Source organism: Diabrotica virgifera, chromosome 10, assembly GCF_917563875.1.
Source record: "Diabrotica virgifera virgifera chromosome 10, PGI_DIABVI_V3a".
Taxonomy (NCBI): Eukaryota; Metazoa; Arthropoda; class Insecta; order Coleoptera; family Chrysomelidae; genus Diabrotica; species Diabrotica virgifera.
In genome coordinates, this window is record NC_065452.1 from 34,676,875 (window position 1) to 34,694,661 (window position 17,787).

At 32.8% G+C, this 17,787-nt stretch overlaps 1 protein-coding gene across 3 annotated transcripts in view; it reads left to right on the plus strand.

Moving 5' to 3' along the window:
- Positions 1-17,787, plus strand: part of LOC126878471 (spermatogenesis-defective protein 39 homolog) — a 58,929-nt gene that overhangs the window by 1,002 nt on the left and 40,140 nt on the right. Inside the window, exon 3 of one of the 3 annotated variants that reach the window (XM_050641217.1) lies at positions 9,132-9,304. In XM_050641217.1, the coding sequence (XP_050497174.1) occupies positions 9,132-9,304 (173 nt within the window). Of the gene's footprint in view, positions 1-9,131; positions 9,305-15,243; positions 16,025-17,787 lie in introns of those variants that run through there. The other 2 variants (XM_050641216.1, XM_050641215.1) reach the window with 2 other exon arrangements.

Below are 17,787 nucleotides of genomic sequence, written 5' to 3' on the forward strand. Positions count from 1 at the left end.
AAATTTGACCCATTCTTTCTCATTTCTGGCCAATTTCCTTACTTCTATCCATGTTGTTCCCCTTTTTTTCGAATATTTTTGTAGGGTTCTATCCCATGTTTATCATGGTCTACCTTTCTTCTTTGTGTTTTTGCCTGTCAAATTTTTTTCACCAATTTTGTATAATCCATTCTCTGAAGATGACCCCACCAGGGCCGTGCAGTGCTATGATGCGGTGAGGCAGCCGCATCAGGCGGCATAATCAGTAAAATCTAATATAATAATGGATAATCCAACATTATTGGAGAAGTTTTGAAAAGAATTAGACTTTTGGCCCTACAATGTTTAGTTTTTCATGGAACAACTGATCATTTGTTTCAACCTAATAATGAAAACTTAACGTTTTAAGTAACGAAAAGTTAGTACAATAATTGCTCTTGAAGTTTGATCCAGTAATGGAAGAACATATCAGGATAGTTCAAGGAGATGGTTTGTGACTTATTTAAGCAACAGTAGGCAACATGAATTGATAAGTTTAATGGGTAATATTATTTTAAACAAAATTGTATTGTCAAAATAGCAAAAATCGCCAAATATTTTTCGATAATCGCCAATTGTACCCCAGTAGGTAAGTCATATTGAACTGCTCGCATTGACGATAAGAGTTGTCGCTTTTAATTCTTGTCAGAACAAATAATAATATCGAAGAATTTTGTATTGTTTTTAACTGAAGGTTTAACAGAACTTTTTTGACAAATTGGGAAAAGTTAGGTCTTGAGTTAAAATGGCTTAGAGGACAAGGTTATGATAACGGGGCCGATATGAAAGGAACAAAAAAGGATGTGCAAAACAGAATACCTACTTGAAAATATCCGAGAGCGCTTTAGGTGCCCTGCGCATGCCACTCTTTAAAATTAGCCATAAATGACGCAGCGTTCTCTTCTACAGAAAAAACAACCTTTTTTGTAATATACAAGAACTGTACACTTTTTTTCTGGTTCTACAAAGCGTTGAGAAGTTCTGAAAATAACATGTTTCACAACTAACTCTAAAACCATTGAGTGCTACTAGATGGTCAAGTCGAATAGATGCATTGAAATCTTTAGGATTTCAATTTTGTGAAATATATTATGATGCCTTATTCGAAACAATAAAAGACATCAACAAAGATCCAGAAACTAAAGTCAAAGTATGAGGATTAGCAAAAAATATTAAAAATTATAAATTTATATGCGGCGTAGTTCTTTAGCATGATATTGTGTTTCATACAAATTCAGTCTCGAAGATGTTGTAACATGTAACTATAAACTTGTCAGATTGTGTAAAAATGTTATCAGAAATTATAGAAAAAATGAAAAGTTACAGACAATCTGGCTAAGACCAAATGAAAATTATTGTTAATGAATTTGCAGAAAATCTTGATATATGTTCCGAATTTCCAGCTGAGATTGAAATTGAAATCAGGAGAAAAAATCGCCAATTTGATTATGAAAAATCTGTGGATGAGTTCTTAACAGAGGAAGATAAATTTAAAATAAATAATGTTTCATAGACATTGCCATTCATTTTTTGATTGGCCGATTTTCGCTTCTAGAAACTCATATAAAAATTTTAAATTTTTATATGATATTTTTAATGGAGGAAAACAGATGATAAAACACTAGAAAAATATTGTATTAATCTTCATTCAATACTTTCAATGGAAAAAGAATAAGAATAGGATATAGAGCAAAATGATCTTTAGAAAAATTGCGTGATATAATATCTCAAATGATACCATACTCATACTCCATGAAACTTTTTTTAAGGTTTTGAGATTTTGAACTGTTTGTGCCAAAATAACCTAATTTCTTTATACCCAAATATAGATTTACCACTAAGAATTTTATTAACACTCTGTCTAGGTAGCTAGTGGGTAACGAAGTTTTTCAAAATTAAAAATTATTAAAAACTATCTACTAAAGTCCATAAGACAAACAAAAATATAGCACTCATTTCAATAGAGTCGCCACTAGCTGCTACTTTAACCAATCTAATTGACGAGTTTACCAAATTTAAGTTAGTAAGAAGAACAAAATTGTAATGTTTGTAAATGTTAATTAATTTTAATACATAATATTTCATTTAATTTAAAGTATGTTTTGTTTATAAAATAAAAGTTTTCCTTCATTTTTTGTAGATTCATATAATAAAAATAAAAGTTAAGTTTCAATAATACTTAAGGGGCGGCATTTCGAAGACTTGCATCATATTGAAAAGATGTACCGCACGGCTCTGGACCCCACCAACTGAGTTGCCTTCTTTCTATACATTCTAAGTTTCTATTTCCAAATCTTCTCTTATTTGAGTGTTCTGTAGTTTATATCTTTTGGTAATTCCTCGAACTCGCCTAAGCTATTTCATTTCTACTGCCTGTATTTGACTCTTTTGTTGTTCTGTTAAAACCACGACCAAAGGTTAATACAGGTGTATATCTGGACCTCGGGTAAACTACATTATGTCATTTTGAGCAACTGTGTTTAGCGTGTGTTTGCAACAGAGTTCAGAGCACTTAGGATGTCAATAATAAACTGATATATCCCATAATTTGTTGAAAGACAATATAACATATTCTAATGGTAATATACAGGGTGTCCCGAAAAGATTGGTCATAAGTTATACCACACATTCTGGGGTCAAAAATAGTTCGATTGAACCAAACTTACCTTAGTACAAATGTGCTCATAAAAAAAGTTACAGCCCTTTGAAGTTACAAAATGAAAATCGATTTTTTTCAATATATCGAAAACTATTAGAGATTTTTATTGAAAATGGACATGTATCATTCTTATGGCAGGAACATCTTAAAACACAATTACAGTAGACTCCCGTAAGTTCGGCCACCTCGTGACCGGACCCTAGGCCGATTTAAACGATGCTTATCTAAAAAATGCCCATTTATTGTTTGTATGGATCTAGCAAAAAGAAAACACTTGTACATTAAGTAGAAGACAACACAGAGGAATACTCTGACATATATTTAACATAATATATGAAAAGATAGACTGTTACAAAAATACTATAAATAAATACTTACAGAACTCTAGGCCTAATAAAATTTAAAAATATTATTGCACATTGGTGGTTTGGCTTCTTAAACATTTAAAAAAAGTCAGTAATTTTTTTCTGAATTTTCTTTTTTAATGATTTTTGATGTGCAAAGTGTGTGACTAATGCTCAGAGAGCCGGCCGGACTAAGAGGAGACTGAACTAACCAAGGCCGAACTTATGGGAGTCTACTGTATAGTGAAATTTGTCTACCACATAAAAATTATGGGGATTTTGTTCCCTTAAACCCCCCCTCCCCGAACTTTTGTGTATGTTCCAATTAATTCATTATTGTGGTACCATTATTTAAACACAACGTTTTTAAACCTTTTTGCCGCTTAGTATTTTTTCGATAAGCCAGTTTTTATCGAGTTGCGGCTTCTTTTTTAGTATATTTACATAAAAATTTTATAGGGATTTTGTTCCTTTAAACCCCCAAATGTTTGTGTACGTTCCAATTAAACTATTATTCTGCCGTGCTTAGCAAAAACGCCGTATCTGCAAAAATCTGAAAAAATGAAATTTTTACTTTTTTCTAACCCAAATGTACATATCTATCTTATTTGCTTACTAAAAATGACGTAAGTTAAGCCAAAACACATTAAACACACCGCGTCTTATTATGCCATATCCTGTGTAAATGTATACGAATTCTTAAACTAAAATCGATTTTACTCGAATGTGATGTCTCTGCAGATACGGTGTTTTTGCTAAGCACGGCAGTATTGTGGTACCATTAGTTAAACACAGTGTTTTTAAAACTTTTTTGCCTCTTTGACTTTTTTTGATAAGTCACCTTTTATCGAGATGCGGCTTCTTTTTCAAAATATACCTAAAAATGTAAATTATAAATAAATTTTCAGATTATTAACAGGTCTATAATCGTTCGTACTTAACCATATACAAATATGTGGTGGATTCGACAAATATTCAAAATATCTCGATAAAAACTGGCTTATGGAAAAAGTACTAAGAGACAAAAAAGTTTTAAAAACATTGTGTTTAAATAATGGTGCCACAATAATAATTTAATTGGCACGTACACAGAAGTTTGGGGGGTTGAAGGGAACAAAACCCCCATAAAATTTTTATGGGGTGCACAAATTTCACTTTAATTTTTTTTTAAGATTTTGCTGCCATAATAATGCCACATGTCCATTTTCAATAAAAAATCTCTAAGAGTTTTCGATATATGAAAAAAAATCGATTTTCATTTTGTAACTTCTTCTTCTTTCTCATAATCCTTAGTACCCTTCAGGGCGTCGGATCATTTTGTAACTTCAAAGGGCTGTAACTTTTTTTGTGTGCACTATTGTATATAGGTAAGTGAGGTTCAGTCAATTTATTTTTGATCCCAGAATCTGTTGTTTAATTTATGACCAATCTTTTCGGGACACCCTGTATAACCAATTTGTGTAAGCCAACTGAAGGGTCAGAGAGAAAAACGATGAATGCCAATTTTTGGTCATTTTGCGATTTTTGTGCAGTCTGTTAGCTTAGAAAGAGTACTATTAACCTGTCAATGGCCAAGGGGAAATAACGATAAGAATCGTCTTAAAAACATGTCACAAGATTGGACGCAAGGGGGAATAACAATGAATATGTAACTTTGTTTCTCATTTTACCGAAAATGCTTCCAGATAGACATTCATCATTCTTCCTGCTGACCCTTCAACTAATAAAATAAGTGGATTAAAAGAACTTATTCAAAACAACACCAGATCGACATAGTGTAGGTTACCTCCGAAGTCCAGATACATTGGCTTGAACACATTAATTTTTGTTTTTCTTGTTATTTCTTTTTTATTTATGAATTTATTGCTCATTGCAAAGTATAGGTTTATTGTTTTTTGAATTTGTAATTTCGGTTTCCCGTTTTCTGTTGTCCTCTAATTCTACTCCTAAGTAGGGTTCGTGCTTCTTCTATTTTCATGTTTATCTTTTCACTTTCTTTATTTTCTCTCATTACCATAACTTTTGTTTTATTTTAATTAATTGTCATTCCATGTTTTTTTAGTATTTCATTCCATATTTATATATTTCCTTGTAGTTGTTCCTCATTTTAGGCCAATATGACGAAGTTTTCAGTGAATGTTCCTTCTGAAATATCTACTACAATGTAATTGTAATTGTAATTTCTATACCTAACCAACATGCATTTTTTTGACTTTTGTGTTATAATCTTTAATTATCTCATCCATGTAAATTATAAATGGACTTCTTCTTCTTTTTGTATAGACATTATTCTGTCTATTTTTTCAATGTGCCTCCAGTAAGTTGTCGTTCTATCGTTTACGTGGTCTTTCCACTAATCGTCTTCCTATTGGGGAACCGTCTCTCGTCGTCCTTACTACTCTATTTGTTGTCATTTGGCTTTTGTGGTCATTCCATTCTACTCTTCTGTTTCTTACCCAGTTATTAATGTTTTTCACCTTGCATCTCTGTCATATATCTGTACTTCTAGCTCTGTTCCATGGTGTCTTACCATTGATTTTTCGAAGGGTTTTCATCTGTTCAGCTGTTTCGAGGAATCTTTTTTATTTATTTATTTATACTGCACATTTACAGCAATGATGCCAATTATAAACGCACAGTTGATCAATACAAAGAAATAAGAACATACAATAATTTATACAATACAATAAAATAAATACACTTAAAACAATAAATAAGGGTATCACAGTTTATGTAGCATAGTACTCTTTTTCATATTATATAGGTCAAGGTCTTCACTCATGATAAAATCGTTCATTGCCATTAAGCAGTTTGCCATGGGGGAGTTTGCGTATTCTGGAGTTATTTTAAATAAAGTGTGTCTACATTTAAGTCTTTGGTCTGGTACATTAAAATTTACAAATGAAAGAATCGTAGGAGAATCTATGATTTGATAAACTATATTAAATATGAAAATGATTTGGTAATTTCTACGTCTTTCGCGCAATAACACAGTGTCAAAAAGCATTATCTGCAAGTTATAGGAAACCTTAAAAGGATAAATCCCAAATTTCTTTAGATATAAAGACCTTAAAAATTTCTTCTGAATCCACTCTATCATATCACCATGTGATATGGTAGAGGGACTCCTTATGGTACAACAATATTCGAGTTTTGACCTCACATACACATTAAAAAGCTTAATAGTACCTATTAAAAGCTTAAACCTTTCAAGTTTTACTTCGTTAATAAAATAATCTATTCTTATGATTTCTCGCTTTCTAGAAAAAGTCAATAGTTTACATTTTGATTCATTTAAGTTCAAATCATTATTTTTACAGAATGTGGATATACCTTGAATATCTTGTTGTAAATTAATACAGTCATGTTCGTTTTTTATTGTAAGAAATAATTTTAAATCGTCTGCAAATAGAAGAAACTTGTCAAATTTTATATAATCGGTGATGTCATTTATGAACATAACAAAAAGTAAAGGCCCAAGGATTTGTCCTCTCTGTTAGGTTGTGGTTCTGCCATGTATGTCATTATTGGTCTGATGACTATTTTGTAAATTTTGCCTTCATTTCTAAGATATTTTTATACTTAAATATATTATGAATAGTGTTGAACTTAATCCTCCTCTTTGTCTCAGACCCTCGTTTGTAGTATGTGGTTTTGGTGTTCTGTTTTGACTGATGAAATAATTCACATTGTTGTTGTAAATGTTCTTAATTACTAATACCTCTCCTCTCTAATATTATTTCCCATAATTTTTGCGTCTAAGTAAGTAAAATATTGTAAACAACACATTTAATTAGAATATATCTTAGATTAGCGAAAATGTTTGCCTATTTGTTGGTTTTACTTTGTAAGCAACCGTAGTCATCATCATCTTTGGCTTTTATAACTCTTCGTGAGTCTTTGCCGCATTTCTTCTTCTTCTACGGCACTACAGTCCAAATTGAGCCTTGGCCTCCTTTATTTTTTGCCTCCACCCTTGCTTGTCTGTGGCTGTTCTTCTCCATACACGGACGCCTAAAAGGGCTTGTGCGTCGCTGTTTACTGTGTCTTCCCAGCGCTTTCTTGGCTTTCCAACCAGTCTCTTTCCCTGCATTTTAGCCTTCAGTGCTCTTTTTGGTAGCCTATCCTCTCCCATTCTTATCACATGTCCGGCCCATTGCAATCTTTGTATTCTAATGAAGTCTGACAGGAGTGTTTCCTTATAAAGTTGATAAAGTTCGTTGTTGTATCGACTTCTGAAGATTCCGTTTTTCCTCACAGGTCCTAGTATTCTCCTCAGTACTTTCCGTTCGAATGTGTCGAGTTTGTTTTTGGATGTTTCTTTCAGGAGCCAAGCTTCACTGCCATAGCATGTTATTGGTCGAATTAAAGATTTATAGATTCTTATCTTTGTATTTCGGTGGACACTTTTAGACCGAAATATATGGGAGAGGGCAAAATAAGCTCTGTTTGCCTGCGTTATTCTCTTCCGTATTTCTCCATCTTCTGATCCGTCGGCATATATTTCTACTCCCAGGTATGTAAACTTTCCAACCGTTTCAATGTCTTCTTTTGAGTCATTATTTTTGTTTTTTCTGTGTTAATTTCCAGACCTAGCATTTTTGTTTGTGTTTTTAACTCTGCGTATGTTTCCTGTGCTCCTGTTGATGTTCTACTCATAATATTAATATCATCGGCATAAGCGGCCAGTTGAACCGTTCGATTAGTCAGTAGGTTTCCTCGTCCAGTTTGCATTTGCCTAGCCACATACTCCAGTGCCAGGTTAAACAATGTTGGGGCCAGCCCATCTCCCTGTTTTGTCCCTGCGAAATTTTGAAAAAGTCTGTCCGCTGGTTTTGTATTTGTACACATGCCTGAGTTTCATCCATTGTGGCTTTAATGACTCTTATTAGCTTGTAGCTTGGTATTGTCAATTCAGCCAATATATACATAGTGTAGTTTGTTCTTTTTGACTGAGTCGTATGCCTGTTTGAAGTCTACAAACATGTTGTGAACATCAATATCGTGTTCCCATGATTTGCTCAAGATCTGTTTGACTGTAAATATTTGATCCAGTGTCGATCTTCCCCGTCGGAAGCCCGTCTGATACTCTCCAATAATATTTTCTGCTAGTGGTTGGAGCCGCTGGTTTATAATATACATGAGGACTTTATATGCTGTACATAGTAGAGAGATTCCACGGTAGTTTTTGCACTGGAGTTTGTCTCCTTTTTTATAGATCGGACATACTATACTTTTCTTCCAGTCGTTGGGTATTTTCTCTTCTTGCCATATGTCTTTGATGAGCGCGTGGATGTGACTTGCTAGGTGGTCGTCACCTACCTTATACAGTTCTGCTGGTATTTCGTCAACTCCCGGAGCTTTATTGTTTTTCTAGGCCTTAATAGCTTCGAGAACTTCCTCTATAGTTGGAGCTTCTACTCCATTATCTACTTCATTCTCTTCTACGTAGTTCATACCCATTTCATCTTCCATGTCTAGTTGTGTTCCAAGTAGGGTCTGAAAATAATGCTTCCAGGTTTCTGTCACTTTCTGTTGCTCACTGATTATTTGCCCAGTATCATCTTTACATAGACTTGTTTGCTACTTGTTGTGCTACTATTTTCCCTAGTCTCACTTCCATCTTCTCCAGGTCTTCTCTGACTTCATTTTTCCACCTTTTTCTAGGCCGTCCTGCTGGTCTTCTACCGTCTGGTCTTTCCCAAAACACATTGATAAATCAGTTGTCATCACTCTGTACCACTTGGCCTTCCCATCTTAGTCTGTTGGCTTTTATGTATCTCACGATGTTTCCCTGCCCGAAGACAGTCTCTAATTCATTGTTGTACCTGCTCCTCCATTCATTTGTCACACTGTCCCTGCAAGGACCATATATTACTCGCAGGATTTTGCGTTCCCATACTAAGAGTTTATTAATTTCTTTCTTTCTCAATGTCCATTGGATTTTGATACGTCTTGAGAGAAGCTTTGACCTCATTATTAGATGTTGAACAGCAAAGACAAATTTATTCCCCACCAGTATTCATATTTTGACCTCCCGTTCTCCTGTGTTGTCACTGGAAGTTGTTCCTAGGTATTTGAAGCAACCATAGTAAAACCTTGTATATTAGTTTTAGATGATATTAAGTCTGCCCATGAGTATACAGTTCCACCAGTGGAAGAAGTAATTAGAAAAATGGCATCTGGGCATAAATATTCACTGGATGTTTATAAAAAGTTTTCTGATAAATTGTTATTGTTTAATTCTGCCCTAGAGTCTATGGATGGAAATATTATATTAAAAGTAAGTATACCGAATTAATTATTTTTTAATGTGGTCTGTGTAGGTATTTAGTCCTTTTATTGGATATTATCATCACTATCTACACTCTATCTATCTACTACTGTTCTAAAGAGTTCTATGGAACTGTATTTAAACAAGTCTCCTAAATTTTTCAACCATGATACTCTCCTTCTTCCTATACTCCTTCATTCTCTTATTATTCGCTGTATTATCAATCTTAGCATTTCTTATTTTCTTAAGTTTCTATCCGTATTTTTATCTTCTTTATTATTTTGTATTATTGGCCCGTTTCTTGCATTAGTTCTTCCGTGTTTGTTTTCTTCTGTATCCATGCTATTCTAAGCATCCTTCTGTAACACCACATTTCAAATGAAAATAGCTTATAAGGTAATGGCACCAGTAGTGGACAGGGCACCTATAGGTGACACTTATGAAAAAGATCAATCAAATAAGGTTAAAATTACAGAAATCTTCTCTGACATACATTTATTTCTTTGCTGTTAGTGCCATCTATCAATGAGCATTAAAAGTAAGTTGTTATTTCTGAACCCAAGATGGCTATTAATAGTTTTCACAAGTAGATGCATGGTCCTATGGTCTTAAAGTTTTTTTGTTATTAGAGTGACTAAAAAGGTAAGAAAACATTATTAATATTGTTTGGTACTTTTTATTTAAGTTTTGATATATTAAGAACTAATGCTAGTGAGGGTTGGAAGTTATTTTTTTATTTATTAACAAATTTTAGTAAATAACCTTGAAATAAACAAGATACAAGGGGTGTTACCTTTAGGTAACTAGAATTCATGTAAAAAATGTTTGACCCCAGTACATGACACCCAGTGTCAGGTATTGGTTCCAATCAGAAAATGTGGGTTCCAATAGGTGACAGCTTTTTTTGTTATAGATTTAAAAGGATGCCAAGAAAAATATTACAATACAGTCATGAAGATATGGAAGCAGCTTTGGCAGATTGCCGAAATGGAATGCCTACGGCAACCTCTGCCAGAATCCATAAAGTTCCACGAGTAACCTTGCTCTACAAATTGAAAGAGAAAAATCCAGTAGAAAGAAGAATGGGTCCAAATCCAATATTTACTGCAGAGGAAGAAAATAGGCTAGTGCAGTGGATATAGCAATGGCAAGTCGAAAATTCCCAATTACAAGAAGCATTTTAATCATAAGTGCTAGAAAATTGGCGATATAATTAAGTAAACCTCTGAACTTAAAAAACTACAAAATTGGAAAGAAATGGTATTACGGATTTTTAAAAAGGCATCCAGAAATTTCTCAACGAGTTTGCCAAAATCTTACCAGCAGCAGAAAAAATGTAACTGAACAACAAATTAAAAAATGGTTCACTGAAGTTTACGATTATCTCTCAGAAGCAAATTATTGTGATATCCTTCAAGACCCTACCAGGGTCTTTAATACTGATGAGTCAGCCTTTTTTTAAATCCAAAAGGACAAAACATTCTAGCAAAAAGAGGTGACCGATCTGTCTACCAAGCTGTTGGAAATGATGAGAAAGAGTGTCTTACTGTTTTGGTAGCATGTAATGCTGCAGGTAGTGTTGGTCCACCAATGGTCATATTCCGATATGTAAGAATTCCAGCAGTTCTGGCGGAGAGTGTACCAAAACAGTGGGGAATAGGTCGTTCAGAGAGCGGATGGATGACTGCTGAAGGATTTTTTGAATATATCACCAATGTGTTTTTCCCGTGGCTGACAGAAGTTGCGAAAATACCTTTGCCCATTATTATATTTGTGGATGGACACTCATCCCACCTGACTTTGCCTCTAAGTAATTTTTGTATTGATAAGGGTAAAATATTAATCGCATTATTTCCAAATTCAACCCACTTGTTACAGCCACTGGATGTAGCTATATTTAAATCTCTAAAGGGTGCCTGGAAAGAAAATGTCCTGGAATGGAGATTAGAAAACAATATATCTGAATTAAAAAAACATAATTTTGCACCACTGCTAGAAAAAATTTTAAATTCAAAGATTACTCCAGACATTGCAAAAAATGGTTTTCGTAAATGCGGTTTGGTGCCATGGAACCCAAATGCAGTGGATTGTACTAAAATTACACCACATACTGAAGAGAATAATCAGCTTCAAGAACCAATTCAAAATTTAGCTCTGGAAGAAAACTTAGACAACGTAGATTGGATGTCGTTTAAGTTAACATTAAGCAAACTTATTGGTGAACAAAAAGTTTCAGATTTTGTGAGAGGTATTCAGGGCAATGAAGACAAATCACTATTTAAAATTTGGGAGAAAGTTTGCGATTATGTGACATCATCTCAAAAATATCAAGAACGGACATTTGTTGATGATTAGACAGTACAAAACGTGACAATTATGGAAAGACTGGAAAACATAGAAGAAAAAGAAAATATACCTGATAAATTAGAAAATAATATAGATGTATCAGTTATTCACTCAACACCTGTAAAAAATTCTACTCCTGAAAAAATTCCAATAGTAACATCAACACCAGTTAATATAAACATTAACATAGAAGCAGGTCAGTATGTTCCATTACCTTTTAAAAGGGCCTTATTCTGGCCGGAAACGAGCAAGGAATCTTTAAATAAAAGGAAAAGAAAAGAAAAGATACCGTCTGTTGCGACCTCTGATTCATGGCAAGAATACAATAAAAAGAAACAACAAGAAAAAGAAGAAAAGGAAAAAAATAAAATTGAGAGAAAGAAAAAGAGAGAAGAAGCTAAGGCTGAAAAAGTATTAAAAAAGAAAAAGAATAAGATCGAGTCAGGATCAGAAGATAGTGATGTTAGTGACGTAGAGTATGCAGAGTCTGAAAATTCTGGATGGAATGAGGATTTCGAAGATACGGGCGCTGAAGATATACAAAAGCTAATCATAATAGAAAATTTGAGTGAACTACAAAATGGTGATTTCATTCTAGTGTGCAGTGGGAGGGAAAAGAAATTCCCAAAGATTTAAATATGTCTGCATTGTTCAGAAAAAATGCTCTAAGAACGAATTATTAGTTATGGGAATCTATTGATACTACAAAAAGAACTTTTAAGGCTGTTGAGGATGATGTGTCCACAGTAGCTTTTAATTAAATTTTGGGAAAATTAGAAAATCCACAATTGGTGCAATCTGGTGATAGGTTTAAAATTGTTTTTCAAGCACCAGTTTCCGATTTGAAAGAAATGTTTTAAAATCTTGTAGTTTTTGTCATAGTTGGAAGTTTTAATGTGTTTAAATTTAAGAAGTTATGTATTCAGTAATTTAAGTTTTTACATCTTTGTTTGAGTAGGTACTTATTAAAAATGCTGCATTTTCATATTTGTATTTTAGTTTATTTAGGTGTCACCTATACCTATAGGGTTCTTGTGTTGTCACCAACTGGTGACCTTCAATTTTTACCTGTCATCTATAGGGGAACATGTATTTTATCAAAAAAAATTAAAAATAAAATCTTAAATAAACAACTTTGCGATTTTTTAAAAGATATTTATAAAAATTAAGTAGTAATAGTCACACTAAAATGTTCTGTTGTGACTTTCTTCATCTATCTTAGTAAAAAATTATAAGTTAATTTGCAATCTAAGAATGTCAGGTACTGGTGCCATTACCTTAGGTGTTCTTGATTTAATGTCCAGCTTTCAAGTCCATGTTGCAGTATCGAAAACATGTAGCATATGAGAGCTCTAACTCTAAGTTCTAATCTAAGGTCTTTATTGCAGATAATTCATTTCATTTTTACAAGCTCATTTCTTGATATTTATATCCTGACCTTTATTTTTATTGTTTGATCATTATTTTCTGATATTTAAGTTCCTAGACATTTGTATGTATCAACCCTTTCTATGGGTACATTTCCCAAATGTATGTTTGTTTGTATAGTGTTATTCTTATTTATTTATTCACGGGCAAGCCCTATTCAGATATAAATGTTACAGTGTTTTAAATTATCATAATATATAACATAACAAAGTGGTTTGAGAAGAAATAATTCTATGAGTAGTACAGTTACAAAAAAGAAAAAAGAATAAGATAACATATAGGTCAGTACAATTACAAACAAAAGATAACACATAAATCAATTCAGAAATGTTCCAAGGTATAACGGTTTTGAGTTATCTAATACATACAGGTCATGTAACACCAATCACAATACAAAAGCTCTGGCCGAAAGTATTAAAAAGTTAAAAAGTTAGGGAAGAAATATGGTTATTTAATGAGTTAGCTAGTCGAAGAGTTCTAGGAATAAATGTGTTGTAAGAATAATTGATGTTCTAAAGCTATTTTCTTGTGGCATTTTTACAATTTTAACTATTTATAATGAGAAATAAGCCACAATATTATTAAAAAATGATTTTTATTAACGTTTCGACGCCCAAATCGGGTGCCGTTGTCAAAATACAAAATACTACTAACATAAATAAAAATGTTGCTTAGTAAAAAAAATTTTTCTAATAATTTATTTAATTTGACTCATTTATATCGGCAATTCAGATACATATGATACATTTTAAAGTAGAAGACTTTAAAATGATATTGCCAATATTTATGAGTTGCATTCCTGGGACGACTTTACTGAAAGATAGTTCATTCGATTACATGAAATCAACCCCAACTCAAGAATATCCGTCACAAAAAAATAATAGCATGTGATCTGTTTTTAAAAAGACAACCACATGCAACTGTGACATTAAAATTCTCGCGTTAGAGATCTCATAGAATTCATAGAGAATTTGATAGATCTCAAATATGTCAACACGCATGGGATAATGAACATAGAGCTCAGTGGAGAGATTCAAGTATAGTCCTCAAAGAAACAGATACCTAGTAAAAAGAGAAAAATCAAAGAAGCGGCTCTAATTATGCTAAACGAAACCAATTGTGTCGCAAATACCTCGGTGGAATGCAGTAGGATATGGATACCCATACTGAAAGAGGAAGTCAATAGAAAGAAAATACCACAATTAGTAAGTCAATAGTCGAGTTAGTACATATTTTATATTTTAGTATTACTTATATATCCATGTATTATTGATATTACTTATAATTTAAAAAAAATTATAGTAAAGTCAGAATTTGGTATTAATTTTGAGAGTAAATTAAATGTAAGACCAAATACTTACGATGTCGGGATAGTATCACGAGGTTTTTCCTGGTTTTCCCTCGTGATTTACTATGAGATCTCTAACGCGAGAATTTTAATGTCACAGTTGCATGTGGTTGTCTTTTTAAAAACAGATCACATGCTATGATTTTTTTGTGACGGATATTCTTGAGTTGGGGTTGATTTCATGTAATCGAATGAACTATCTTTCAGTAAAGTCGTCCCAGGAACGCAACTCATAAATATTGGCAATATCATTTTAAAGTCTTCTACTTTAAAATGTATCATATTATGTATCTGAATTGCCGATATAAATGAGTCAAATTAAATAAATTATTAGAAGATTTTTTTTTTACTAAGCGACAACATTTTTATTTATGTTAGTAGTATTTTGTATTTTGACAACGGCACCCGATTTGGGCGTCGAAACGTTAATAAAAATCATTTTTTAATAATATTGTGGCTTATTTCCCATTATAAATAGTTAAGAATAATTGAATCTATGAAAAGAAACATAAAAGGTTTGCACCTGCCTAGTCGAACGACTGGGGACAAATAGAGATATTTTGGAGAGAAGCTCGGGGCAGTTACACAGCCCGTTGATAATTTTAAATAAAATTATTAAGTCTCTTTGTTTTCTGCGTACCTCAAGAGGAGGTAAGTTCAGTATGCGCTCTAATGCAGAATAGTCGTAGTATACATGCATCTTAGTGGCAGTATATCTCAGAAAATTGTGTTGGACAGCCTCAAGTTTCAGTTTATGAGTAAAGTAATAGGGGGACCAGATTGTGGAACAGTAATCGAAATGAGATCTAAACAGGGAGAAATAAAGGGATTTAATAGCTGAGATGTTAGTAAAGTCTCTGGTGGTTCTTTTTATAAAGCCAAGCATCTTCATAGACTTCTGTATTGTACTGGAAATTAGTTATTATCATATATTTAGTCTTTTTGATATTCATTTTCAGCTCCCCATTAGAAAGGAAGATGGTGATTGGGCCAAGGCAGATGACGACAAAGCCCAAGCTTTCGCTAATCATCTCAGGCAAGTTTTTCAACCTCATCCCAGAATTGTCCCTACGGAAGAAGAAGAATTCATTCACAAGAGCTTAGAGGTATCCTACCAGATGTCACCTCCGATTGAAAATATCAAAATAAATGAAATTAAAGATTTAGTTAAAAATCTTGATATCAAAAAAGCTCCAGGGTATGATTTAATATCGGGAAAAATCTGCAAGAACTTACCTGAAGAAGGACTTCGGTTGGTTGTGTACATATTCAACGCTATAATAAAGTTAGGCTATTTTCCGTTTCAATGGAAAATGGCACAAATTATTCTAATACCGAAACCAAATAAAGATCCGCACGAACTACCATCTTATCGTCCAATCAGTTTGCTTCCCGTTATATCTAAGATATTTGAAAGGTTACTCCTTCAAAGAATGAATCCTATAATCGAGAGAAAAAAGTTGATACCGGAGTACCAGTTTGGATTCAGGCAACAACATGGAACAATTGAGCAGGTACATAGGGTTGCCAAGGAAGCAAGAGATGCAATTGAAAAGAAAGAATACTGCACTGCAGCCTTTTTGGATGTCTCACAAGCATTTGATAAGGTATGGCATGATGGGCTGCTATCTAAAATAAAAACTCATTTTCCCCATCCTATCTATACACTTCTGAGTTCCTATCTTACCAATCGATACTTCCAGGTTAGACATAATGAAGCAGTATCAAACATAACTCCAATTCTATCAGGAGTACCCCAGGGCAGTATATTGGTACCAACTTTATACTTACTCTACACAGCAGATATTCCCACAACAGCAAACAGCACAATTGCTACATACGCAGATGATACTGTTATAATGGCCTCTAGCTCGGTTCCAGTTACAGCGTGCCAAAATTTACAACATCATTTAAATGGTTTAGAGAAATGGTTACAACTGTGGCGAGTTAAAGTAAATGGCAGCAAATCTGCACATATAACATTCACTTTATGCAGGGAAAGTGTACCATCTGTGCATATAAACAATACCATCATACCCACAAGAAATGATGTTAAATACTTAGGAATACATTTTGACAGCCGACTAAATTGGGGAAAGCACATCTGGAAAAAACGACTACAACTAGGAATAATATACAGGAAAATGTATTGGTTCATGAACAAATACTCCAAATTAAGTCTATACAATAAATTATTATTGTATAAGTCTATCCTAAAGCCAGTATGGACTTACGGTATTCAGATATGGGGTACAGCATCTAATTCCCATTTACTGAAACGTCAGCGTTTTCAATCAAAAGTCTTGAGACATATTACCAACGCTCCGTGGTATGTGCCTAATTATGTTATACATCGAGACCTTCAGATCCAAAACATTAAAGACACCGTTTTCTCACTCAGTGGAACCTACAAAAATAGACTACTGAAGCATCCAAATACGCTTGCGCAAGACCTACTTAAGCGACCCAGGAGAGGAAGACTAAAACGCCGTGACCCATTAGACCTTTCTGTACCTGTAATTACTGAAACGTAGACTATATAATTTAATGTGTGTGTATTTTAACTATTGATGTTTTTTTTATATGTTCGTAAAATATGTTTTTGTAAATTGTTATTTAGATCTCAGATATTTTTATCAGAAATGTATCGCAAAGGATCATTTGGAAGAAGAGAGTTATAACTAAGAATTTTCACTTTTTCAGTAGAAAGGCTTTAAGATTCATTTTAGTTTATTTTATTTATTTTGTGCAGTGTTTATTGATATTATAGGATTTAATGATTGAGTATGGTAGATTTCTGATCTTTTTATTGCTCTGACAAAATTTTTTTTAAGATATCTGGTTCAGAAAAAAAACTTGATATAACCTTCTTGAATAAAGAAATATTATCTTTTTAAGACACTATGTTTGCTCATAAAGTTACATTTTAGGAATTGTATTAATAAAGTATTATTAAAAATGCCATTATATCAATTATGATTTAATAAAACTTATTAATAAAACATTAAAATCGTATCTCTTATACAACACAAAATGAAACATAAAGCAATAATAGTAATAATTGTTTTTATTCACAAATTTTTGTGAAAACTTAAATTGTATTCAGGAAAACATTGCGTTTCTCTACTAAAGACAACAAGCATTTGTTGTTAAATTAAATTAATCCCTAAATAAAACTACAGTTTAATTTATAATAATTTACCCAATGCAAAAAAAGATAATTCACATACCTATAACAAAATAACTTTGAAGAATAAGGTTACATTTCACAAAACTACTTTTACGCACATAATATTGCTTCTTTTTTATGATGAATTATCCAAGTTACAACTAAGAAAGTATCCTTCTATCAGAACATACTGTTCATTTT